The sequence below is a fragment of the Poromitra crassiceps genome (genome assembly GCF_964638095.1).
Source record: "Poromitra crassiceps genome assembly, chromosome: 4".
Classification (NCBI taxonomy): Eukaryota; Metazoa; Chordata; class Actinopteri; order Beryciformes; family Melamphaidae; genus Poromitra; species Poromitra crassiceps.
Window position 1 is genome coordinate 55,550,144 of NC_139626.1, and position 27,954 is coordinate 55,578,097.

The 27,954-nt window shown below is 46.1% G+C and overlaps 1 protein-coding gene across 1 annotated transcript in view; it reads right to left on the bottom strand.

Moving 5' to 3' along the window:
* Positions 1-216: 216 nt before the first annotated feature.
* LOC310775851 (uncharacterized protein) overlaps positions 217-27,954 on the bottom strand; it is a gene marked incomplete at its 5' end in the record, with an annotated part of 41,189 nt that continues 13,451 nt past the window's right edge. The window contains 6 exons of the mRNA XM_083635978.1: positions 217-991; positions 15,452-15,493; positions 16,022-16,071; positions 16,958-17,005; positions 21,375-21,660; positions 24,056-24,775. Of these exons, the coding sequence (XP_083492104.1) occupies positions 593-991; positions 15,452-15,493; positions 16,022-16,071; positions 16,958-17,005; positions 21,375-21,660; positions 24,056-24,775 (1,545 nt within the window). The 3' untranslated portion in view covers positions 217-592. The remainder of the gene's footprint in view (positions 992-15,451; positions 15,494-16,021; positions 16,072-16,957; positions 17,006-21,374; positions 21,661-24,055; positions 24,776-27,954) is intronic.

A 27,954-nucleotide genomic window follows, 5' to 3' on the forward strand; every position in this document is an offset into this window, starting at 1 on the left:
GCGTTAATAGGAATTTGAGTTAACGCGCGATTAACGCGTTAACGCTGACAGTCCTAATATATATATATATATATATATATATATATATATATATATATATATATATTATTGTGCAGTGGTTGAACTAGTGATGTTTTTGCGAAAAGGACACACACACACACACACACATTATATATATATAAATTATTGCGCAATGGTTGAACTAGTGATGTTTTTGCAAAAAGGACACACACACACACACATTATAGTGTATCTTTGTATTTATTTATTTATTTATTTATTTATTTATTTATTTATTTATTTATTTATATATATATATATATATATATATATATATTATTGCGCAATGGTTGAACTAGTGATGTTTTTGCGAAAAGGAGACACACACACACACACACACACACACACACACGCACACACACAAATTGTAGATACAAAAGCTTTTAGTTCACACAAATTAAACAAAGGCATTTACAAGAAAACACTGTTTGCATGCACACAAAAGAACAAAAATAAAAAACACACCACACCATTATACACAAAATAAAGAAATAGTTGGAAACTAGAAACTATGGCCTTCCACACACATTTTTCAGTCTTTGTGGATTGGGAAGTCTAGAGCATCATTGTGCGCCAGTTTGTAGAGATTTAGTTGTGTGAGCGACCTCTGAGAGGGGTCGACACGCTCCAGCAGGTCCGTGAGGACAGCTGTGAAGCGAGATTCAGGAGTCTCTCCTTTCGCCCTCTCTTCCAACTCTATTTCTTGCCGCTGTCCCCCTTCCCTGAGCTCTGCCGATCTGTCCATAACAGCATCGTCTGCGGTGCACCTCTTCTTTCGGGCGGGAGTCGCAGTGCAGGCCTGGGCAGATGCAGTGCTGGCGTGAGCAGTGGAGGCAACCTGGCTCTCAGGCGATGGACTGCTTGCAGGAGACAAGCTGAGAGGAGGTGAGGAGCTGCATGATGACTGTGATGAAGACCCTCGACTCAATCCCTTTAATAAAGAAACGTGAAATTATAAGCCACCCGATAAACACCACATGAAAATGGAAAGACAGGACCCTGCCAGCTACATTGTAGAACAGAGACAAACCTAATAAACACATGAAAAGAATTGAAACTGCTAGGCCATGCTTGTGTTATGAGTTGTGTTATTACTGAGTATTACTGATATAATAGAACTCATACTAATTTAATGTGGTGGATATGATAATATTTGGAAGTTTTGCGGTGGTAAAGCAGGAAGTAGTAGGTGTGTTGTGTGGTCTTTGTGGCAATACAATACAACGTATGTGCAATAGACACAGCCGAGATACAGCCGAGATATGTCCTATAACACATATTTTAATTTGTCTATCTTTAATAATGTAATTCCGGAGGTCTGGAAAACTGTCTTTGTGCTCCCACTTTTGAAAGGCGGTGATCCACAAATTTTAAATAATTACAGACCCATTTCCAAGCTCTCTATCCTAGCCAAGGTCCTTGAAAGGCTAGTAAATGAACATGTCAAGGAATTCCTTTGTTGAAATGACATTTTATCTCCTCTTCAATCTGGCTTTAGGAAGCACCATAGCACAGCTGCTGCTAAAGTTGTAAATGACATTGTGGAGACTTTGGACAAGAAAAATCATTGTGCTGCTCTTTTTATTGATCTGTCCAAAGTGTTTGACACCGTTGACCATGCTACCTTATGCCAGCGTTTGTTAGATATAGGTCTGTCTACTCAAGCCATTGGTTGGTTTGTAAATTACCTCTCAAACCGTAGACAATGTGTTCAATTTGGTGATCTCTCCTCCATTGTCCTTGATGTCACAAGTGGCGTGCCACAGGACTCCGTGCTAGGGCCAACCCTCTTTATCATTTATATAAACGATGTAGGTCGTAATATAAATGCCTCTGTTCATCTTTAGGCGGATGATACCATTCTGCATTGTTGTGCGAACACTGGTGCCCTTGCTTTTGAATGCTTACAGTCTGCTTTTGATGTTTTACAGTCACACCTGTATCATCTCAAATTGGTGTTAAATGCAGATAAAACAAAAGCCATGTTATTTTCTTTAAACTCATTCATGGCCAAAGACGTCTTTGACGTGTTACAGAAATAGCCCTCCCAGCCAATGACGTGTTTGACGTGTTTTTGTTTTTATTAGTACAGCGCATAGTTCAAACACTTCCCCAGCCTGTGACATGTTTTCAGGTCCCTAGCCTCAAAGTCAAGCCGTCAACACGCGATCAAACACATACCGCAGCTGTTGTTTTGAAATGAGCAAGAGGAAAAACAGAAAACAGAGAAACGCGCTTCCTTGTTGCAGAGGAGAAACGCCATTGAAACACCCCTCGGCGCGCTGCGCGAGCTGATCGGCTTGTTGCAGGGCAGCGGACATCGAAACCGCGGTAATCAAACCCGTGACCAACATGATCGATCCTGGTCCCTGCACCCCGTTCCTGTGTGCCAGCCCGAAAGAGACGAGACGGAGTCACAACTGTGTGAGCAGGAGGAGAACGAGCAGCCTCGCCACAGAAATGGCTTTCACACAGAGCCAAGCAGCAGAGCAGCACGGCCACTTCCCTGTCGAGGGCAAGGAAGACTGGACTGACTCCAATGCGACAGGACCCGGATGATCTCGCGGTAAGGAGTGTGAGTGTGTGTGTGTGTGTGTGTGTGTGTGTGTGTGTGTGTGTGTGTGTGTGAGAGAGAGAGACTACACTGATCTCTGCATTCTATTCTATGATCACACTCACTCACACTGAGTAAACTGTATTTTTGATTGTAAAAAAAACACTTCATATATATATATATATATATATATATATTATTTTTTTTGTCATTTGTGTCATAACGAATAATATTTACATGTCTGATGTCAATACAGTTCAAAATAAAAGAATTGAGAGCGAGTTCTGCCTGAGATTGTATGATTTACAAAAACGCTATTTTCTGCAATTTGTCTTGTCAGAGAGACCTTTTTGATGAAAACAGGGTGTATATAAATGGCTATAAGTAGAGTACAGAACATGCTAAAAGCTCACTTTTTTTTTCCTGGTGAACCCAGAGACGTACATCTTCATTTTGAGGTATTGCAAATCACTTTGGTGCTAATAGATAATTTACTGTGGGTCTTGAAAGATGACTAACAATTATGAAAATATTTGGCCTGTGCTAAATATTGGCAGTCCTAAACTGGCCATGAATGAGTTAAGAGGGTGCCAGCTGTTCTCCCCTGCATTATGTCAGTGCAGGGTACCCCCATTGAGCTTGTGGGTTCTTATACATATTTAGGTATTTTAATTGATGATGCCCTTTCTTTTAAACTTCATATTGATTTGCTGGCAAGGAAGTTGAAATTGGGCTTCTTTTTTAGGAACAAATCTTGTTTCTCCTTCAAATCAAGGAGACGACTGGTTGCTGCCACCTTCTTGCCGCTTTTGGATTATGGTGATGTTCTGTACATGAATGCATCTGCTAAATGTCTCCATCTGCTGGATGCTGTTTATCATGGTGCGCTGAGATTTATTACTGGCTGTAAACACCTTACACATCACTGCTTGCTGTATTCTTTAGTCAACTGGTCATCCCTCTCCATGCGCAGAACTGTGCACTAGTATACTTTCATTTATAAATCCATCCTTGGTCTGCTTCCCACTTACTTATCTGTCTATCTCCACAAACAGTCCAACTACAGCTTAGGCATTCAAAACTTCATCACCTATTCCATCCCCTCAGTTCGTACTGAGCGTGGAAAAAAGGCGTTCTCTTACTCTGCCCCCTCCACCTGGAACACGCTACAGCAGAGTCTGAAGCTGTCCAGTTTGATCAGTTTGATCCCCCTCCACCTGGTACACCTAGTCTGAAGCTGTCCAGTTTGATCCCCCTGGCAAGTTTTAAATTATTGTTGAGTAATTTGGAGAGAGCTTCCTTGATCTGCTCCTGCTCTCAAGGCTACATTTTTTCTCTACCCCCTTCCCCCCCCCTTCTTCAGCACTTTATGTTTCATGTTGTTTTTAACTTATTATGGTTTGACGGTTGATTTTACTGTTGTTGTCTTTACATGTGTAACTGTTGTATGAGCTGCTGTATGAACAGGTCGCACTTGTAAATGAGACTTCGGTCTCAATGTGATTTTACCTGTTTAAATAAAGGCTAAATAAATAAAATAAACCCAAATAGTAAAACATTCTTTACTGTTGCTTACATTTGTGTAATATTGCTTACCTCCAAATCAAAGTTATGTTCGGTAATACGATGTTTGATGCATGACAGCCTTCCCAGCTGCACGAGAATAGGAGGAATTGTTTTTATGCCACCGGGATCTCCACTCTTCTTCACCTGAGCTTTTTTTGCTTTAACAAAGCGGTCTCTAGCGTTTTTCCACTTTTTCTTACAAAAAGTGTCCTCTTCTCCCAGCGTGCTAGCGATTTCTCTCCACGAGTTCTGTAGCATTTGCTGGTCCTTGTGGTCCCTTCGGGAAGTGTCGTAGAGGTTCGGGTAGAGCCGGATCTGTTCAGCGAGACGTGCTTCGAAAGTGTCCATGTTTGGAGAGAAGCTGTGCGGAGGTCACGCTGTGAGAAAAATCTGCAGGTATGCGGTGGGCGTCCTACGGGGGTAGCAGCCAACCACGCCCAACACATTGACGTCATTTAACGCTCGCGCCCCTCGCTCCACCCCCGCGCCCTTCACGGCATGGCGAGTATAAAACAAGCTTTAGTGAGTTATGGCGTCTTACAGCAACTCACGGCTGGCGCTTAACTTGGCCGGGCCTTCAGCCTTGGTGACTTAGTGACTTAACTTGGCCTCTTCCAGACTTGGATGACTTAGGGGAGGGGTTTATACAATGGAGGTGACTTAGGGCTTTATACAGCGGAGATGGCTTAGGCCGGGATTTATACAGTGGAGATGACTTAGGGGTTTATACAGTGCGAAACCGGGTTAATACAGTGGAAATCCGAAGGGTTTATACGGTGAGGAATCCGAATCCCCCCAAAAGGGTTTATACGGTGGAGGTGTCTTGAGGGTTTATATGGTGAAGATGACTTAGGGGTGTATACGGTGGAGGTGACTTAGGGGTTCCACAGTGGAGATGACTTAGGGGTTTATACAATGGAGATGACTTAGGGGTTCTACAGTGGAGATGACTTGGGGGTTTACACGGTGAAGATGACTTAGGGGTTTATACAATGGAGATGACTTAGGGGTTTACACGGTGAAGATGACTTAGGGGTTTAGACAATGGAGATGACTTAGGGTGTATACGGTAAAGATGACTCAGGGGTTTATACAATGGAGATGACTTAGGGGTTCTACAGTGGAGATGACTTAGGGGTTTACATGGTGGAGAGGGTTTCTACAGTGGAGATGACTTAGGGGTTTATATGGTGGAGATGACTTAGGGGTTCATACAGTGGAGATGACTTAGGGGTTTACATGGTGGAGAGGGTTTCTACAGTGGAGATGACTTAGGGGTTTATACGGTGAAGATGACTTAAGGGTTTATACAGTGGAGATGAGTTAGGGGTTTACATGGTGGAGAGGGTTTCTATAGTGGAGATGACTTAGGGGTTTATACGGTGAAGATGACTTAGGGGTTTATACAATGGAGATGACTTAGTGGAGATGACTTAGGGGTTTACATGGTGGAGAGGGTTTCTACAGTGGAGATGACTTAGAGGTTTATACGGTGAAGATGACTTAGGGGTTTATACAGTGGAGATGACTTAGGGGTTTATACAGTGGAGATGACTTAGGGGTTTACATGGTGGAGAGGGTTTCTACAGTGGAGATGACTTAGGGGTTTATACAGTGGAGATGACTTAGGGGTTTATACAGTGGAGATGACTTAGGGGTTTACATGGTGGAGAGGGTTTATACAGTGGAGATGACTTAGGGGGTATACAGTGAAGATGACTTAGGGGGTATACAGTGAAGATGACTTAGGGGGTATACAGTGGAGATGACTTAGGGGGTATACAGTGGAGATGATTTAGGGGTGTATACAGTGGAGATGACTTAGGGGTTTACATGGTGGAGAGGGTTTATACAGTGGAGATGACTTAGGGGTTTACATGGTGGAGAGGGTTTATACAGTGAAGATGACTTAGGGGGTATACAGTGGAGATGACTTAGGGGGTATACAGTGGAGATGACTTAGGGGTTTACATGGTGGAGAGGGTTTATACAGTGGAGATGACTTAGGGTTTATACAGTGGAGATGACTTAGGGGGTATACAGTGAAGATGACTTAGGGGTTTGTACAGTGGAGATGACTTAGGGGTTTACATGGTGCAGAGGGTTTATACAGTGGAGATGACTTAGGGGGTATACAGTGAAGATGACTTAGGGGGTATACAGTGAAGATGACTTAGGGGGTATACAGTGGAGATGATTTAGGGGTTTATACAGTGGAGATGAATTAGGGGTTTACATGGTGCAGAGGGTTTATACAGTGGAGATGACTTAGGGGTTTGTACAGTGGAGATGACTTAGGGGTTTGTACAGTGGAGATGACTTAGGGGTTATACAGTGGAGATGACTTAGGGGGTATACAGTGGAGATGACTTAGGGGTTTGTACAGTAGAGATGACTTAGGGCTTTACACCAAGGAGATGACTTAGGGGTTTGTACAGTGGGGATGTTATATTATGAAATTTAAACCCACATTTGCCGGACGTGTCTTACGGTTTCTTACTTTTGGCACAGTGAAATTCAGAACCACCTGGGCTGAACTTTGCATTCAAATCGGGGGTGACTTACGGTGCCTTACCGGGCGGCACCACCAACGAGAAGTTTTGACATTGAGGTATTGGGACACTGTCCATTGCCATCCTCACCAATTACGGGAGGAGGGGCTTTTCGGCCGCCGGTATGGCCGCCTGCTCCGGTGGATGTAGGCAGAGAAGGTGGATGTAGGCCGAGAAACCCGACTGGCGCCCCGTTTGCTGGATGGAGGCGGAGGACACCCCTTGCGCGGCAGCCGATGTAGCCGCGCCGATCCAGAAGGAGTGACTGGAGTAGATCTCCGCCGGGAGGTTACATGGAGCGTCCACTTGAAGTGCTAGATGAACCAGGATCTCGTCATGTGATGACGGGGTGCGATGAGGAACAGGGGGGCAGAAGGGCTAGTCCAAGGTCTGAGCTTGAAATAACGTACCATGGACTGCCCTACACGGTGCAGGTTAAAACCATACTGATACGAATGTTGCTGTTTTTGTTTTGTTTTTGTTTGTTTTTTATTATTATTTATTTACTTTATTATTATTATGTTATTATCATTATAATTATTTATATATATATTATTCTTATTAATAGTATTATTATTATTGTTATTAATGGGCGTTGATGATAGAAGTCATTGCACCATCCCTCTGATGGTTGAAAGCATATTATGATGTCCATTAATTTAGCTTACTAATATCAAAGTCGTTTCAGCATAGAAATCCTACTATGACCTCAGTTGATTTGTCATTTAATGAGCAGCAGCTTTCGTTTATTTGTGTGAATGACTTTATGGAGCATCATCTCGAAGGAAAAATAACTCACAACGACGCGCAACATAGCAAGGGATTTCGTTGTCGGGTGTAGGCTACAGGTAGCGCTCTTATCTCTGCGCCTCAGTTAACAGTAAAGGCTATAGGCTATTAAGACCGTTCTGAATGCGAGTTGGATGCCCGTGTGTCAACCAGCTGCAATCGCTTTTAATAACCTAAGTGTTGTCGTTGTCAATAGACCGTCTTCAGAAAATAGGCTATACTTTTAAAAGTTTGACTGACTGCACGTCTCGTCTCGTCTCATCTGGCTTGTCGCGGGTAGGGAACTGATTCTTAGCATGATTTTTTTTTTTTTTTTTTTTTAGATATTTAATTTCACATTATTGGATGCAAAGAGACATTTAGGAGCACTTTACACGAGGACGGTTTCCTATGGTGACGGGGAGTTATTTTATCGTTTGTGCCTCCCTTTTAGACGGGGACGGCGAATTTGCGCTTAGGAAACGGCACATTTTGAAACCACCCTCCAGAGTGGAATTCTTGGTGACGCTCCCCGCTGAGCGCTCCATGTAATCGCTTTGACACGGCTCATTTCAGGAACTCTGACGTGCCGGTTCAATTTCAAAACAAAACGTCACTATAATAATGAATGAAGTTTGGCAACATTCAGAATTAAGCTACACTGCGGCCAACTTCAGTTACATGTTCATAGCGTTACTGCTGCGAGGAGCCGATGGCTGTACCTGGTCGGCATTTGACGTTAGTTACATAAGCACATCGACAGTGTTTTCTCACTGCCAGTAGCCTACAGTAGGGTTTGACAGATAGCTAGTCCGACCGGTGTCAGCACTGACACTCCCGCAGAAACATAGTTGAATGCTGCTTGTCCCATATAGCCTAATTCTGTTTGTTCCCCTGGCTGCGTGGAGAGACCTGTGCGGCCGCTCAGAGGACAGAGGCTGCTCCGTTGCTGTCCAGGGTGCTGAAAGGTTTCCCGCGAGGGAACGCAACGTTCGCGCCACAGTAACAGGAGGCAGCGCCACAGCCAATGGCAAAAGGGGCCGTAATTGCCTGTCAATCAACAGTAATGCCATGCACCTGGTTGACGGTCTATATAACCACTTGTCATTTCAGAAACCGGTGCTGATCTTAAAACACCTTCGTGAGAGTGATCTGTGCTGTGCCTCCTGAACCTGCTGTCTCCTCGATGCCTCGTCTCTGTGAAAGCTCGCCATCAGAATGACCCCGAGCCTGCTCTATATTCTATGGAAGGACATTCACCTGCTTTACCGGAGGATGCCTGGACCACCCCCCCCCATTACTTTGGATTATAAAGACTTTTAGTTATCGTCGGCCGTCCGACTCGTTTGTGGCCAGGTTCCCCGTCTTTGACCTCTCGGTTGTGCTGTGCCTTGGCAAACCTTTTTGAATATCAGTAAAAGACTTGAAAACTTATTTGTGTCTGTCATCTCTGCATTTGGGTCCAAAACGTCAGCCTTACAGTAAGATCAGCCTAAATTATGGACTCAGCAGAGATAGAACAAATACGCAACACTGTGCGGTTGCAGAGCCAGACATTGGGAGAACAACAGACCCAACTCAGGTCTCTCGAGATGAACATTCATGTCTTATCTCAAGCTATGCAGAATTTAACAACAACGCAAACTTCTCACCAGCAGGAGATAGGAGTAACTTTGGCCAACATCACCGCCGCTCTACAGCCAGCTCCGACTCCCGGATCCATTCCCGCTGTCTCCGCCGCCGCTCCCGGTCTCATCGGCCCGCCTGGTCCCGTCCGGGCGTCAGAACCAAACCTGCCTCCACCTGAGAAATATTCTGGGAACCCCGAAACCTGTCGCCAGTTCGTGGTACAGGTAGAATTGGCCATAAATGCCCAGCCTTCCAAGTTTTCTAATGAACTATCAAGTTTCTTTTATCACTCAGCTTCTTTCCGGCCCTCCTCTCGCCTGGGCCACCGCTATGTGGGAACAGCAAGCCGTGGTGTGTCAAGATTTCCATGCTTTCATCATAGAGCTACGCCGGGTGTTTGACCATCCTGTGACAGGACAGGAGGCCGCCAAACGCCTGTATGCCCTGCGGCAGGGAGGGGACACAGTAGCGGAGTTCACGGTAAAGTTCCGCACCTTGGCTGTGGAGAGCGGTTGGAACACCTCCTCGCTTCTCACTGCTTATCAGCAGGGGCTAGCGGAGGAGATAAAGGATGAACTGGCTGCTCGGGAACAACAGGATGATTTGGAGGAGCTGATTAAGTTGGCCATCCGAGTGGACAATCGGATCCGAGAGAGACGGAGGGAGAAGCGGGGAAGAGCAACATTTTCACCTCAGTACAATGCTTCCTTCATGCCCTCTCAGCCGTCCCTGGGTGCAGAGGAGCCCATGCAAGTAGGCGCGGTTCGACTATCACAGGGAGAATGATCTCGCCGCATGAGAGAGGGTTGCTGTCTGTACTGTGGTGAGAATGGCCACTTCATCGCTCAATGTCCCAAGCGGCCAGCAAAAGACGGGGCCCGCCAGTAGAGGGGAGGATACTGACGGGTCGAGCAGCCATCCCTACTTCTCCATCTCGAGTGGTAATCCCAGCCACTGTATCTTGGGGGTCGAGCATGCGTCAGTTAGACGCTTTTCTGGATTCGGGAGCGGCAGGTAATTTTTTGGACATTAATCGGGCGAGGGAGTGGGGAATTCCCACCAGACAATTAGAAGAAGCCATAAATGTCACAGCTCTAGATGGTCGTCCTCTAGGATCGGGTAAAATAAGAAGTAGCACCCATCCTGTTACACTCATACTGGGGGGAAGACACCGGGAGGAGATCAGTTTGCACTTAATTGACTCCCCAGAGTTACCGCTGATATTAGGCTATCCATGGCTGGTGCAAGACAATCCTCGGTTAGATTGGGCAATTGGCTGTGTGGAGGAGTGGGGGCCGTTATGTCAGTTTTCCTGTTTGAAAAACCCTGAGGAGGTGGCTCAGGGTACGGCTAAGATAAAGAAGAAAGAGACTATAAATTTGACTAATGTGCCGCCAGAATATCATGACCTCAAAGAGGTTTGCAGCAAGGGGTGGGCTACTATTCTTCCTCCACATCGGTCCTATGATTGTGAAATTAAGTTGTTAGTGGGGTCCAGCCCACCTAAGGGACACTTGTATTCACTCTCTGCCCCGGAAACGACAGCAATGGAGACATACATAAAAGAGGCGCTCGAGATGGGATTTATTCGGCCATCGACTTCCCCTGCAGCAGCTGGGTTTTTTTTTGTGGGAAAGAAAGACGGTACTCTCCGGCCCTGTATTGATTACAGACGTTTAAATGACATTACTGTGAAGAATTACTATCCTATTCCTCTGCTAAACACAGCGTTTGAACACCTCCGATGGGCCTCCATCTTCACTAAGATCGACCTGCGCTGCGCCTACAACCTGGTTCGTATTAGAGAGGGGGATGAATGGAAGACGGGGTTCATCACACCTACGGGACACTATGAATACTTGGTCATGCCTTTTGGTCTGTCAAACGCTCCGGCGGTATTCCAAGCTTTAATTAATGACGTACTCCGAGATATGCTCAATAAGTTTGTGTTTGTCTATCTCGATGACATTCTTGTATTTTCTCAGTCCTACCCAGAGCATGTGCAACATGTACGGAGAGTGTTGAAAAGGCTGCTACAGCACCACCTATACATAAAGCCAGAGAAGTGTGAGTTCGATGTTGCCAAGGTCCCGTTCCTGGGCTACATCCTCTCCCCCTCCGGCACGTCTATGGATCCAGCAAAGGTGCGTGCAGTGATGGAGTGGCCTCAGCCTGTCTCCACAAAACAGGTACAGCGTTTTATGGATTTGCCAACTTTTACCGACGCTTCATTCGAGGATTTAGTTCCATTGCAGCACCAATGAATGCCTTGACTAAGAAGGTTCCCTTTCGGTTCCAGTGGACGCCGCAGGCGTCTGAGGCATTCTCCAAACTAAAACTGCTTTTTGCCACAGGCCCAGTTCTTATTCATCCGGATCCAGCCCGACCCTTTGTGGTGGAAGTAGATGCGTCGGAGGTGGGTCTGGGGGCCATCCTCTCTCAGAAATCCGCCGCAGATGACAAACTCCACCCGTGCGCATTTTTCTCTCGACGTCTGGACCCGGCCAAGAGGAATTATGATGTGGGTAACCGGGAGCTGTTGGCCGTGAAGGAGGCACTCGAGCAATGGAGACACTGGTTGGAGGGGGCCGAGCACCCGTTTATAGTATGGACAGATCATAAAAATCTTGCCTATATTCGGAGTGCCAAGCGGTTGAACTCAAGACAAGCCAGGTGGGCCCTGTTCTTTAACAGATTTGACTTTGTGTTATCATTTCGCCCCGGCAGTAAGAACGTCAAGGCGGATGCCTTGTCCCGCCAGTTCGACTCTACAGAAGCAGCTTCCGAGCCCGAACCCATTCTGGCACCATCACGCATCATCGCGCCGGTCCGGTGGGGAATAGAGACGGAGGTAAGGGCAGTGCAGCACGAGGACCCAGGCCCAAACAGTGGTCCCCAGAATCGGCTATATGTGCCTTCGGGAGTGCGGGCCCGGGTGTTAGAGTGGGGACACTCGTCGCACCTGGTGGGGCACCCGGGGGAGAGAAGGACACTGGACTTTGTTACACGCAAGTTTTGGTGGCCGACCATTCGGAAGGATGTGTCCTCTTTCGTGGGGGCCTGTGTCACGTGCGCCCAGCAAAAGACTTCACGGCAACGACCAGCAGGTTTGTTGTGCCCATTACCTATTCCCAGAAGACCCTGGTCACATCTCTCTGTCGACTTTGTCACCGGTCTCCCTAGGTCGAGTGGAAAAACAGCTGTGTTGGTGGTGGTGGACCGGTTTTCCAAGGCAGCACACTTCATCGCTCTAGCCAAGCTCCCATCAGCACGTGAGACTGCAGTGGTACTACTGAATCACGTGTTCCGTGTGCACGGTCTCCCACGTGACGTGGTATCGGATCGGGGACCCCAGTTCAGTGATGCACGCTCATCGGCGCTACTGCCAGTCTCACCTCAGGGTTTCATCCACAGTCAAATGGGCAGACAGAGAGGATCAACCAGGAGTTGGAGACAACGTTGCGCTGCATGGCCGCGGCGAACCCATCTACATGGAGCACACAATTAATATGGGCTGAATATGCGCATAACACTTTAAAGTCTTCATCCACAGGCATGTCGCCGTTTGAGTGTCAGCTGGGATACCAGCCGCCACTGTTCCCCGACCAGGAGCCCGAGGTGGGGGTACCAACAGCGGTGGAGTTTGTGCGGCGGTGCGCTCGGACCTGGAGGGCGGCCAGGGCAGCTCTGTTGCGAGCCAGAGCGAGACATTCCCGGCAAGCAAACCGCAGACGCCGACCTTAAATCCCATTCCAGCCGGGAGATAAAGTGTGGCTTTCGGCCAGAGATCTTCCATTGAGAGTGGAGAATAAGAAGCTAGCTCCGCGCTTCGTTGGCCCATTTGAGGTGGTGGCACAGGTGGGTCCAGTAGCCTACAAATTGTTACTGCCTGCTGCTATGAAAGTACATCCAGTATTTCACGTATCATTACTAAAACCTGTGCTCTCTAGTCCTTTGTCTCCTCCTGTCCCACCTCCCCCTCCCCCTCGCTGGGTGGAGGGTGGGTTGGTATATACGGTACGCAGGATCCTGGATTCCCGCCGGGTACGCCGCAGTATGCAGTATCTGGTTGACTGGGAGGGCTACGGGCCGGAGGAGCGGTGTTGGGTGCCAGTGAGACACATCATGGATCGAACCCTTATCCAGGATTTTCTCCGCCGGGGACGGAGCGTGGGGACGCCAGGTGTCGTCCCTAGGGAGGGGGAAGTTGACACGCCCGCAGAAACATAGTTGAATGCTGCTTGTCCCACATAGCCTAATTCTGTTTGTTCCCCTGGCTGCGTGGAGAGACCTGTGCTGTCCAGGGTGCTGAAAGGTTTCCCGCGAGTGAACGCAACGTTCGCGCCACAGTAACAGGAGGCAGCGCCACAGCCAATGGCAAAAGGGGCCGTAATTGCCTGTCAATCAACAGTAATGCCATGCACCTGGTTGACGGTCTATATAACCACTTGTCATTTCAGAAACCGGTGCTGATCTTAAAACACCTTCGTGAGAGTGATCTGTGCTGTGCCTCCTGAACCTGCTGTCTCCTCGATGCCTCGTCTCTGTGAAAGCTCGCCATCAGAATGACCCCGAGCCTGCTCTATATTCTATGGAAGGACGTTCACCTGCTTTACCGGAGGATGCCTGGACCACCCCCCCCCCATTACTTTGGATTATAAAGACTTTTAGTTATCGTCGGCCGTCCGACTCGTTTGTGGCCAGGTTCCCCGTCTTTGACCTCTCGGTTGTGCTGTGCCTTGGCAAACCTTTTTGAATATCAGTAAAAGACTTGAAAACTTATTTGTGTCTGTCATCACTGCATTTGGGTCCAAAACGTCAGCCTTACAAGCACAGCCAGCGCTCCCGGTCCTCGCTGCTCGTTAAAGATTTCCAAATAGGCTTATTCTGATAAACTGGTCACATCTATGTAACGTTCTCACCCGAAGATTAAAACTTTAAAACAGTTTTTTTTTATTGCTTGAAAACAGCTTTTTGGCAAGTCTAAAAATGACTACAGTAGGCGTAATCTACTTCCGTGTCTAAAACCGGAAAGACGATTACGAAATGACGTCACGCAGAAGCGTCCTTGTATGAGCAAAGAATAAGGTGACCACACTGCCACCTAGCGACCTGGCATGTACATTACGGCGTTTTAAAAATTCAACAGCGCTCATGTAAACAGGGAGAAGGTGTGATTGAAAAGGTGTGAAGGAAACGCTATTGTGTCGTTTCTTCCAGAAACTGTCCTCGTGTAAAGGGCCCCTTTATGTAGGCTCGCCAGAATCTTTCTTTACTTATAGGCCGGAATAGAACCTGTTCGGTTCGCAGAGATTGTGAAGAGTTCATGCACTATCATAAATACATTTGATGCTTGTTTTTTGTGTTTTATTGCTGTTTGACAGGCCTGTAAAGTCAAACCTGAACAGAGGCGATATAAATAAATTGATGGGCGGTGTGCGGCTTGCTTCCTTTGCACTCGAAAGGAACTCTGGAAGGTTTCCTTTCCTCGCAGGCCCTTGTGCGTCCGCGGGTGCCCTCGCTTCCTTTTCAGGCCTCCTGCCCCTCTGGGCCCTTCTTCAGTGAGTCTCCTCGTCGGTCTAGGCCGTTGCGCCCGGGTCTGCCCGGCTGAGTAGAGAGCCCCTCAGCCGCAGAAACGAACGAATGCCAAAATCCACGAGCAAGAACAGAGTAGGCTATCATCGTCAAAAATCCTCGTCTCCGTCCAGGAAATGCTCTATTTCCTCCTGCCCGAATCTTCCATTCTGCTCATCGCCCAATCCAGACGTGCTGAGAGTGAAAGTCAAGGCTGAGTGAACCCACGGATTAATGGTGATTTAAGAACAGGATGGAAGCGGCAAACGATAGGAGAATGGAAGAATAAAATAGCGAAACAACAGCTTCAGAGGAGATGATGAACAACCGTGAGGCCAGCTGCTGCTATCCGCCAGAGAGGGAGGTGACGTAGAACCCTTGCTATATGTACTAGGATGAACTGACATCATAACTGATGTCATACTTACACTTGACTGACGTCACGGGCTGATCAGGTTATGCGAATATGGCGGCCTTCTGATTGAAATTTGGAATGAAACCTCACTTCTCAGACTGTAGACATACCATACTTCTGTATTCCTCATGCAGTGACAGGAATCAGAAAATAGGTACAGGGACACAACACAATACCAGCCTTGGTTTTCTGACAGGTCTAGGCCTATATGTTCAGCTGAAGAAAAAGATAATTTCCAGGCAGGAGCTGTCAATTATAAATAACTTCAAATTCAAAAACACTGCAACTGCTATCTGCAGTTTCCAATGTTCACAAAAAAAGAAATCCACTCACCAACTTTAACTTAATCAGGTCCCAATTTGATGGTCGCTTTGGCTGCAGAAATACAGAGAGAGAAATGTTGAATAGCGCTGAAAAAATGTGATGATGGACTTCTTACTACAGTAACCTCATCAGGAACATCTACTTCATTCTCTATCACAGAGGACTGGCCAAGATTTAAAATTCAAGTTGGTTCTCATAATGATAAAAGCAGTCTTCAGGACCACATACAGAGAAAGAGGGGGGGGCAGAGAGAGGGAGTGCAGCACAGAAAGGACCACAGACAGAGAAAGAGAGGGGGGACAGAGAGAGGGAGTGCAGCACAGAAAGGACCACAGACAGAGAAAGAGGGGGGGGACAGAGAGAGAGGGAGTGCAGCACAGAAAGGACCACAGACAGAGAAAGAGAGGGGGGACAGAGAGAGAGGGAGTGCAGCACAGAAAGGACCACAGACAGAGAAAGAGGGGTGGGGGCAGAGAGAGGGAGTGCAGCACAGGAAGGACCACAGACAGAATTTAGGGGTTAGGGTTAATGTGTCTTTCTTCTTCACAACTGATTTTCACTTCCTATTACTTCACGTACCTTGCAACGTGTGGGTTCTTCCACCAGACGCTCCAGCCGGGGTCCTGAGGCTGCAAGACATGAAATGAAGAAGACATGATGAATGTCTATTTCTCAGACTGTAGACAAACCATACTTCTGTGTTCCTCATGTAGCAAAATACATGATAAATGTATCTTTCTCAGACTGTAGACATAACATACTTCTGTGTTCCTCATGTAGTAAAATACATGATAAATGTATATTTCTCAGACTGTAGACATACCATACTTCTGTGTTCCTCATGTAGTAAAATACATGATAAATGTATATTTCTCAGACTGTAGACATAACATACTTCTGTGTTCCTCATGTAGCAAAATACATGATAAATGTATCTCTCAGACTGTAGACATACCATACTTCTGTGTTCCTCATGTAGCAAAATACACGATGAATGTCTATTTCTCAGACTGTAGACATACCATACTTCTGTGTTCCTCATGTAGTAAAATACATGATAAATGTATCTTTCTCAGACTGTAGACATACCATACTTCTGTGTTCCTCATGTAGTAAAATACATGATAAATGTATCATTCTCAGACTGTAGACATACCATACTTCTGTGTTCCTCATGTAGTAAAATACATGATAAATGTATCATTCTCAGACTGTAGACATACCATACTTCTGTGTTCCTCATGTAGTAAAATACATGATAAATGTATCTTTCTCAGACTGTAGACATACCATACTTCTGTGTTCCTCATGTAGTGACAGTGATCAGAAAATAGATACAGGGACACAACACAATACCAGGCTAGGTTTTCTGACAGGTCTAGGCCTATATATTCAGCTGAAGAAAAAGATCATTTCCAGGCAGGAGTTGTCAATTATAAATAACTTCAAATTCAAAAACACAGCAACTGCTACAATGTGCAGTTTCCAATGTTCACAAAAAAGAAATCCACTCACCAATGACGGAATCAGGTGCAGGTAGGCCCAATTTGGTGGTCACTTTGGCTGCAGAAATACAGAGAGAGAAATGTTGAATAGCGCTGAAATAATTTGATGACGGACTTCTTACTTCTACAGTAACCTCATCAGGAACATCTACTTCATTCACAGAGGTCTAACACAGACAGAGAAAGAGGGGGGGGGGGGCAGAGAGAGGGAGTGCAGCACAGAAAGGACCACAGACAGAGAAAGAGAGGGTGGCAGAGAGAGGGAGTGCAGCACAGAAAGGACCACAGACAGAGAAAGAGAGGGGGGGCAGAGAGAGGGAGTGCAGCACAGAAAGGACCACAGACAGAGAAAGAGGGGGGACAGAGATAGGGAGTGCAGCACAGAAAGGACCACAGACAGAGAAAGAGAGGGGGGGCAGAGAGAGGGAGTGCAGCACAGAAAGGACCACAGACAGAGAAAGAGGGGGGACAGAGAGAGGGAGTGCAGCACAGAAAGGACTACAGACAGAGAAAGAGGGGGGGCAGAGAGAGGGAGTGCAGCACAGAAAGGACCACAGACAGAGAAAGAGAGGGGGGACAGAGAGAGGGAGTGCAGCACAGAAAGGACCACAGACAGAGAAAGAGGGGGGACAGAGAGAGGGAGTGCAGCACAGAAAGGACCACAGACAGAGAAAGAGAGGGGGGACAGAGAGAGGGAGTGCAGCACAGAAAGGACCACAGACAGAGAAAGAGAGGGGGGCAGAGAGAGGGAGTGCAGCACAGAAAGGACCACAGACAGAGAAAGAGAGGGGGGCAGCAGTGCAGCACAGGAAGGACCACAGACAGAATTTAGCGGTTAGGGTCGATGTTTCTTTCTTCCTGATGACTTGGGCCTGGCTCTCTCAGACAGCCTCTTGTTTCCCCAGCTGAAAACCTTGTGAGGTGACTTAAAGCAGCTACGAGCAAGATTTTTGATCGTTATTAAACAGTCTCAATGTAATATTGATGCGTCACATCTTACCCATGATAGTAGCAGAGACCAAAGCCGTGTGAATCGGAGATTGCTCTCTTGATGATTATAGAGTCTGTGTCTGTCTTCCGGCGGGCCGGATAGACCAGGAAGTGAAACGAAACGGTTTATGGCAGCTGCCTGCCTTCAACCGTTTCCCTCTGCCTAGCAACAGACCATAAACAAGAAGAACGCCATGCTCGCTACATCCAGGGGCTTGCTACTCTCGCGAACATCTCTCGTTATATTCTAACAGTTTGTTTGGAAGTAATTTTGTTATTTTGTGGTTATGGCCGAAGTAGCTGCCGCAAAGCGTTTCATTTCACGTCCTGATCTGCCCCGGCCGCAGACAGACTAATCATCAAGACAACACTGGCCGATTCACTCCGGGTTCAAGCGAGACGTCGGCATTGGTCTCGTCTACTATTAGAGGATTCACTCCGGGTTCAAGCGAGACTCGGCATTGGTCTCGTCTACTATTAGAGGTAAGATGTGAGGCATCGATATTAAATTTAGACTGTTTAATAACAATCGAAAATCTTGCTCGTAGCTGCTTTAAGGGTCCCACACAACACCCCCCCACACAACGACCCCCCCCCCCCCTCTCTCAAAACACCCCAATCCAACACAGAATTATTTCTCGATAGGCTTATTTTAAGACTATGAACTCATTTGGGTTACTACAGTGATTAGGTCTACTTTTGATTATGATAATTAGACCTACTTTTCATCAATTTCAGCAAAATTATGGAAAATTCTGCAATATTCCATATTTTAGTTGATTACATTTTTATCACCAAATTCCAGGATTCCGTCCATTTTTAGTTTTGCAGAAATCATATGGCCCTAGATATAAGTAGGGAAACAAATGTGAGTTGTCTCTCTCTCTGGCTCATATTCCAATTGATATGACTCAATATGTCTTAAGAGCATAATGCTACCCAATGTTACTGCTGCAATACTGTCTGTTCAAGAGTTTAATGAAATACAGTGGAAATCAAATATAAAAGAAGAAAAACAACTGTCATCTCTCTCCCTCTCTCTCTCCCCCCTCCTCTCTATCTCTCTCTCCCTCTCTCTGTAGGTCAGTAGCTTCCTCTCCTCTACAGTATGTATGTTCCTCTGTGTGACATCATCAGCCTTCCTCTCCTCTACAGTATGTATGTTCCTCTGTGTGACATCATCAGCCTTCCCCTCCTCTACAGTGTGTATGTTCCTCTGTGTGACATCATCAGCCTTCCTCTCCTCTACAGTATGTATGTTCCTCTGTGTGACATCATCAGCCTTCCTCTCCTAGTATGTATGTTCCTCTGTGTGACATCATCAGCCTTCCTCTCCTAGTATGTATGTTCCTCTGTGTGACATCATCAGCCTTTCTCTCCTCTACAGTATGTATGTTCCTCTGTGTGACATCATCAGCCTTCCTCTCCTCTACAGTATGTATGTTCCTCTGTGTGACATCATCAGCCTTCCTCTCCTCTACAGTATGTATGTTCCTCTATGTGACATCATCAGCCTTCCTCTCCTCTACAGTATGTATGTTCCTCTGTGTGACATCATCAGCCTTCCTCTCCTCTACAGTATGTATGTTCCTCTATGTGACATCATCAGCCTTCCTCTCATCTACAGTATGTATGTTCATCTGTGTGACATCATCAGCCTTCCTCTCCTCTACAGTATGTTCCTCTGTGTGACATCATCAGCCTTCCTCTCCTCTACAGTGTGTATGTTCCTGTGTGACATCATCAGCCTTCCTCTCCTCTACAGTGTGTATGTTCCTCTGTGTGACATCATCATCATTCCTCTCCTCTACAGTATGTACCTCTGTGTGACATCATCAGCCTTCCTCTCCTCTACAGTATGTATGTTCATCTGTGTGACATCATCAGTCTTCCTCTCCTCTACAGTATGTATGTTCCTCTGTGTGACATCATCAGCCTTCCTCTCCTCTACAGTATGTATGTTCCTCTGTGTGACATCATCAGCCTTCCTCTCCTCTACAGTGTGTATGTTCCTGTGTGACATCATCAGCCTTCCTCTCCTCTACAGTATGTATGTTCCTCTGTGTGACATCATCAGCCTTCCTCTCCTCTACAGTGTGTATGTTCCTCTGTGTGACATCATCAGCCTTCCTCTCCTCTACAGTGTGTATGTTCCTCTGTGTGACATCATCAGCCTTCCTCTCCTCTACAGTATGTATGTTCCTGTGTGACATCATCAGCCTTCCTCTCCTGTATGTATGTTCCTGTGTGACATCATCAGCCTTCCTCTCTTCTACAGTATGTATGTTCCTCTGTGTGACATCATCAGCCTTCCTCTCCTCTACAGTATGTATGTTCCTGTGTGACATCATCAGCCTTCCTCTCCTCTACAGTATGTATGTTCCTGTGTGACATCATCAGCCTTCCTCTCCTCTACAGTGTGTATGTTCCTGTGTGACATCATCAGCCTTCCTCTCCTCTACAGTATGTATGTTCCTCTGTGTGACATCATCAGCCTTCCTCTCCTCTACAGTGTGTATGTTCCTCTGTGTGACATCATCAGCCTTCCTCTCCTCTACAGTATGTATGTTCCTCTGTGTGACATCATCAGCCTTCCTCTCCTCTACAGTATGTATGTTCATCTGTGTGACATCATCAGCCTTCCTCTCCTCTACAGTATGTATGTTCCTGTGTGACATCATCAGCCTTCCTCTCCTCTACAGTATGTATGTTCCTCTGTGTGACATCATCAGCCTTCCTCTCCTCTACAGTGTGTATGTTCCTCTATGTGACATCATCAGCCCTCCTCTCCTCTACAGTGTGTATGTTCCTCTGTGTGACATCATCAGCCTTCCTCTCCTCTACAGTATGTATGTTCCTGTGTGACATCATCAGCCCTCCTCTCCTCTACAGTATGTATGTTCCTCTGTGTGACATCATCAGCCCTCCTCTCCTCTACAGTGTGTATGTTCCTCTGTGTGACATCATCAGCCTTCCTCTCCTCTACAGTATGTATGTTCCTCTGTGTGATATCATCAGCCCTCCAGCTTTATTGTTGGTTTCTGATGCAAGAAAAACACCGTGGTGCAGTCCTCTCTTTGGGTTCAATCTTTTTTAAATGGCCCATTGAATTGTTTTCAGTATTTTGTCCTGTTCTGAGAGCAGCGACTTCCCTCCGTGGAGGGGCTGAAGCGCAAGAGACTCCTTCCACAATAAATAAATACAGTTCTTCTACGAGGCGTGTGCACTGACAGAAATCTCTGGTGCCAGATACAGTGTGTTTCCGTACGCGTGTACAGAGATGCACAGGACAGAAATGTCACTTTATGTCTGGTGGTGTGGCTGCTTAGCAGGTGTCTTGTCTTTACCTCTTGACTCTGAATTATAAACGTATGTATGAGTCACTTGTGTCATTTCTGTTTTTCACAGGTTTATATTTTCATCTCCTCATGAGTTACCTTTGGCTCCTGAGCTGCTGTTTGACAACCTGTGCACTAGATCATTCCTCTTCATCTTCATCAGAATCTTCTTGGTCACCTCCAGAGAGTGTTGGTTGTAGGTCTGCACCACCAGGTCCACTGTGTCCTGCCTGTCTGCCTTCTCCAGTCGGCTTTTTTTGATGACTGGGAGACCTTCCAGGATGTCATCCTGCTGCAGGAACCATTTGAAGCTCTTGAACTCTTCATCACTCAAACCATCCAGTGTTTCCAACAGCTTCTCTTTATCTGTTGTCTTTGTTGCTCCCTGATAAAAGCAAACGATATTTTCAACTCAAAGCACATTTCTTAAGCTAAAAATCTATCTCATCACATCACACCCTATACCAGTCGTTCCCACATGGTCTGTCTAGTAGGCACACTGGCCTTGAGGCTTGCCTCAAGGCTCAAAATCCCAGGTGTGCCTTGGGATTTTGTGACAACCATACATTATTATTGCAAATACATTATAGCCTAAAACTATACAAAAAGTGTGTTGTTGCTTTGATGTAGTCATTTTAAGTTTCAAATTAGTTCCTGAATTATCTTGATCATAAATATTTCACGACTCACGAGTAATATAGTTGTTTGGTAAATTGTATTTGGCATGAGTAAATAAAAACATTTAGAGTGATACGAGTGATATCACGTGTTATAGAGGCTATTTTGCATGGATATAATACAGTAGGTGTGCCTTGAGATTTTGTCTTGCCCTTTGATGTACCTCAGGTACAAAAAGTTTGAAAAACACTGCACTATACCAATGTTTAAAGGAGAACTTTGGTATTTTCTAACTTGGACCATATTTTATTTATTTATTTATTTGATGTATAGCCTAACTGTAATGCGAACAGAATTCTTTGATACTGGTGCAGTATTGACCAAGATCGCTTCAGTGTGCAGCCACTTTTCTCACATGCCCCTACTGCACTAAATTAGCTTGTTTTGACCACTGACAGGATCAGATTATCAGATAGGAGAATCTCGCTCAAGTCTCACAAGAGTTGCATTGTTTGCCGGAAGTCAGCTGTGGTGGGGGGAAGCTGGGACTGGAAGCTGCCATGTGTGTTTGGGGTAACAGATCGCTTTATGTGATTTCGAGAACATGGATGAGGCATTTGAATTTGATGTCCGCCCGTATTATGTTATACAGATTACATTATGTGTTGCAGGCTACATTTTAATTAAGCTCTACTTACCACTTTGGAATATGTTTTTATATATTCATTTTTGTGCTCTCAAGTAGCCTAGATACGTTGTTTGACCCCGCTGATGGATTGCAGCTGAATAGTGAGTGGAGAAATATCACTAAACCGGCATAAAAAGATTACATAAACGTCTCCAAAGCGCACGGTGCCGTGTGCGCAACGGAGCTGAGACTGACGTTGGGTTGGAATTGAAATGGTCATACATGCTAGAATAGCCTACTACATCGAAGCAATTTAATATGGGATCACCTGCACACAGGCGATCCCATATTAAGATGATTCATATCTAGGCTACTCCTGCATTTTGCAGCTGCAACTGTGTTGCTTTTGGCCTGTATGATGTGATTGAACTTCATATTTCCAACATCATTATATCAAATATGGAGATATGCGACTCTGCTGACAATAGCCTATATATGTGACCACAAAATAGGCTATTTTTTATAAATGAAATCTATGCCCGCACGTACCGTGTCGATTCAGTTCAGAAGCATTTTTTTATTTTATTATCATTCTTTTTTTATTGATTAGCCTATAGGAATTATTCAATCAGTGCGACTAAACACATCATGAGATCATTATTATTCATTGAGCCTAAATGGTCTATACATACGGATTTTGGACTGAGATAGATTACACATTGCTTCCACAAAAGACATGCCGGTTTTGAGTTTATTGAGAGGGTGAATTGAGCTGCTGTAGACCGTCTCCTACGTGGAGGTAGAAACCGCTCTTCAAAGAAATTACTTGTGTGGATAAAAGTGGTAACTTTAGACAGTCATTCAGGAACAGACTAATAATATCCAATGCGGATTTTTATTTGCGGTTTCATTCAATGAGGAAATAGACGTGTCTGGCGCTGTAGGAGTTGGAGCAGTCCATATTGCATTGTGATTGGCAGTTGTTAAAAACCACGCCTCTTTTGCGGGCACGAGCTCCAGTGCACGGGCATTTTCATGTGCACGAGCTCTCGGCTTGATTAGAAAAACCTGGTTCGAGTTAACGAGTGGCAATCGACGTTCGTAGTACAAGTTAACTACAATCGAGCTTATCTGGTTTAGACAAACCAGATCAAGGGACAGATCCTGGATCTTCTTATACAACATTCGTGGTATAGGGCTCAGGGACGATGTTGGAAATAAGTGTTTTTACATGTATATGCCTTGGATGTTGTTGTTCTTTATCCATAATAAAATCAATCAATCAATCAACCAATACAGACTATAGGCTGTTTCAGTTTCATATAATGATCATTATGTGGAAAAAATAATTAGTGTTTGAATTATTTTTAATTGAAAAGGATTTTAAATATATATATATTTTTCATAATAATGATAACAATAACAATAATAATAGTCATATTAACAACAACAACAACAACAATAATGATAATCATAATAATTCAACAGACCCCCTGCAATTATGCAAATTGACATCTAACACAATGCTGCTCACCTCCTCCTGCTCCAGTTGGGAGCAGGACTGGACTGTCTCAATGGTAGAGGGGGTGGAGAGACAGGGCTTCATTTGGGAGCAGGACTGGACTGTCTCATTGGTAGAGGGGATGGAGAGACAGGGCTTCAGTTGGGAGCAGGACTGGACTGTCTCTTTGGTAGGGGGGGTGGAGAGACAGGGCTTCAGTAGGGAGGAGGACTGGACTGTCTCATTGGTATGGGGGGTGGAGAGACAGGGCTTCAGTTGGGAGGAGGACTGGACTGTCTCATTGGTATGGGGGGTGGAGAGACAGGGCTTCAGTTGGGAGGAGGACTGGACTGTCTCATTGGTAGGGAGGGTGGAGAGACAGGGCTTCAGTTGGGAGGAGGACTGGACTGGCTCATTGGTAGGGAGGGTGGAGAGACAGGGCTTCAGTTGGGAGGAGGACTGGACTGTCTCATTGGTACGGGGGGTGGAGAGACAGGGCTTCAGTTGGGAGGAGGACTGGACTGTCTCATTGGTAGAGGGGGTGGAGAGACAGGGCTTCAGTTGGGAGGAGGACTGGACTGTCTCATTGGTAGAGGGGATGGAGAGACAGGGCTTCAGTTGGGACGAGGACTGGACTGTCTCATTGGTAGGGGGGATGGAGAGACAGGGCTTAAGTTGGGAGGAGGACTGGACTGTCTCATTGGTAGAGGGGATGGAGAGACAGGGCTTCAGTTGGGAGGAGGACTGGACTGTCTCATTGGTAGGGAGGGTGGAGAGACAGGGCTTCAGTTGGGAGGAGGACTGGACTGTCTCTTTGGTAGGGGGGATGGAGAGACAGGGCTTCAGTTGGGACGAGGACTGGACTGTCTCATTGGTAGGGGGGATGGAGAGACAGGGCTTCAGTTGGGAGGAGGACTGGACTGTCTCATTGGTAGGGGGGATGGAGAGACAGGGCTTCAGTTGGGACGAGGACTGGACTGTCTCATTGGTAGGGGGGATGGAGAGACAGGGCTTCAGTTGGGAGGAGGACTGGACTATCTCTTTGGTAGAGGGGATGGAGAGACAGGGCTTCAGTTGGAAGGAGGACTGGACTGTCTCATTGGTAGGGAGGGTGGAGAGACAGGGCTTCAGTTGGGAGGAGGACTGGACTGTCTCTTTGGTAGGGGGGATGGAGAGACAGGGCTTCAGTTGGGACGAGGACTGGACTGTCTCATTGGTAGGGAGGATGGAGAGACAGGGCTTCAGTTGGGAGGAGGACTGGACTATCTCTTTGGTAGAGGGGATGGAGAGACAGGGCTTCAGTTGGGAGGAGGACTGGACTGTCTCATTGGTAGGGAGGGTGGAGAGACAGGGCTTCAGTTGGGAGGAGGACTGGACTATCTCAATGGTAGACGGGGTGGAAAGCCATGGCTTCAGTTGGGACGAGGGCTGGACTGTCTCATTGGTAGAGGGGGTGGAGAGACAGGGCTTCAGTTGGGAGCAGGACTGGACTGGCTCATTGGTAGAGGAGGTGGGGAGAAGCTGCATCTGTTGGGCCAGGCAGAGACAGAGACAACTGATTTAGTTTGCCTGCATTGATTAAATGGTGGCTGAAACAGGAGTGTAATGTAAACACTGTAAACACTTTCTGTGAAGATTCAGGGCCCTATTCTCCCACAGGCCTTCGGCACTAAAACGGGCCTTAACCGCAAAAAAACGTGCCTTGCGCCTGTTTTGGGACGATATCAATATGGCTTTACGCTGCCAAATGCGCTTTAGGCCGAATGGGCGTGGCGCAGTCCCAGAATGGGCCAAAGTGGGCGTGTCGGCCTTAAATCTCGGCGTACTGATATCTTGGCACCTGCCTTAAATTTAGCGCTTTGCGCCTTTGAAAACCAGGCCTATTCACTGCGCCAGTGCACTTGTGCCTCTCCCCTGTCACCCTTCTCTGTCTCTCTCTGAAACCAGGCCTATTCAGTGCGCCAGTGCTCTTCTGCCTCTGAGTCTCTCTCTCTCTCTGACTCCCTCGCTCAAACAGACACAACACATAGCAGCACCCAGCTTCCCATAGGAAATAGCAGTTGTAAGTTTACTGCCTGTGAATGTCCACTCCCAGCATGCAATTGGGTCCTCCATTTCGCTACTAAATAGCAACCAAATGAGCCGAAATAGATATAAAAGGTAGATCTAAAATAATGTGTAATGGTAAGACAACCTGCAATTGTCGAACATTTCAATATTGGACCAAATAAAACATGAAATGAAACACCACCCTATGTGAAACATATATGTCCTCTTGAGCCTATATACAGATGCAGCCAGCCAATCTGAGACCCATTGCCCCGCGTCTGTCGTGCGCGCAACGCGCGGCAGTGCTGCGGTGGGAATATTTTTTTTTCACCCTGGGAAGTCCACTTCTGTTTTCACCCACCAGGAGGTGCAAAAACACACCGTCTGATTAGCTTTCTGAAAGACTGACTTCGCCCTGTGATTCGCCTGCCTCTCAGAGCAGTCCACCGTCAGTAGCCTAGTACACAGGAAAAACTGGAGGGTATTTTTCCCAGAGTAAATATTATTTTCCTCTCAAATAGTAATATTTAATCCTTTTGGAGCATAATTATTACCTGCAGGCAATAGAGTGAGCGCAAAGTTCCAGACAAAATTATATTGGAGTAAACAGCATGGTCACGCCTACTAACGCCCACTTTATTTCCGATTCGGTCGCCATTTTTCTCCCCCTATAGCCTACAGTAGCGTTAATATGACGGACATAATTAAGCAGTTGGGAAGCCCTTTTCTTCACTTGATGGATCAAATGCCAGGTAAGTTTATTACTATTGATTAACATGTGTCAGGTTAAACTGATTTGCAACATTACAGGTAGTAGTAGTTACCTACATGTAATGCTAGCCATCTGTTGAACAGGCTGGGCTGATAACATGCTAACGCTACGTTAGCATGCTAACGCTACGTTAGCATCGGACTGACTAATTAAACCTCTTTGTAGTGGTTTATCGACAGTAAGTTATTAACGCCAGGTGGGTCGGTGCAACACGAGTATTAAATTGCTAGCGGACTTTGAGACACGTGTGTTTTGCTCTGAACAGAGCGTGGGTAGGCGACTTTTGTTGCAGTTTTGTCATGTGTGGTTGACTGAGTCTATTACAGAGGACTGTAGGGTGACAGTTTTACTAGCGGCAGATGGACATAAACGTTAATTTGACACACTGGTCGGTCCAACGCCTGAACGGAGAACTGCACTGGGTTGACTAACGTTTTACTAACGTTAATGCCCACTGCAGCTGTGTCTTAAGTTAGGGTGTAAAGTCCACACTAACTGCTACGTTCAAACTAGCTTACGTTTCAACTTACGCACAGCACAGCTGGTGCAACCCACTGCAGAAGCGTGTATTGCATGGTGTACACAGCACTGTGGTTCCCAACCTTTTTTGTCTTATGTACCCCTTGAGCTGTTTTTCCATGACAATAGTACCCCTCACTCATGCGTGTTGATGATTACATACAAGTAAATCTATACAAAATATATGTTTCACTGAACTGCCGGTGTTTGGGCTTTTTAGTTGTTGTTTTTTGCCATTATCAGTAGCAGAACAGTGTAGCAGTTGACAATTGCCAGCAGAACTAGTTGCGGCACACACATCACATTTTAACAATGGGCTTATGAAATGACTTGGAATATATATTTATTTATTTATCATTTTGGAGGTAAAATGTATTCCCCAATCATTCCAAGTACCCCCTGCAAGCTGCTCAAGTACCCCTAGTAGGTACAGTACTGCATGTGAACTAGTAACTGTTAAAATGACTAAATTGCTGTGTATATTTGTGATAATGCAATTGAAATGATCATTTATTAATTTATTTGCCATCAAGGATGCAGGCTGTACGAGAGAAGTTCCAAGAGCGCCAGAAGTGGCAGGAAGGCACGCTGT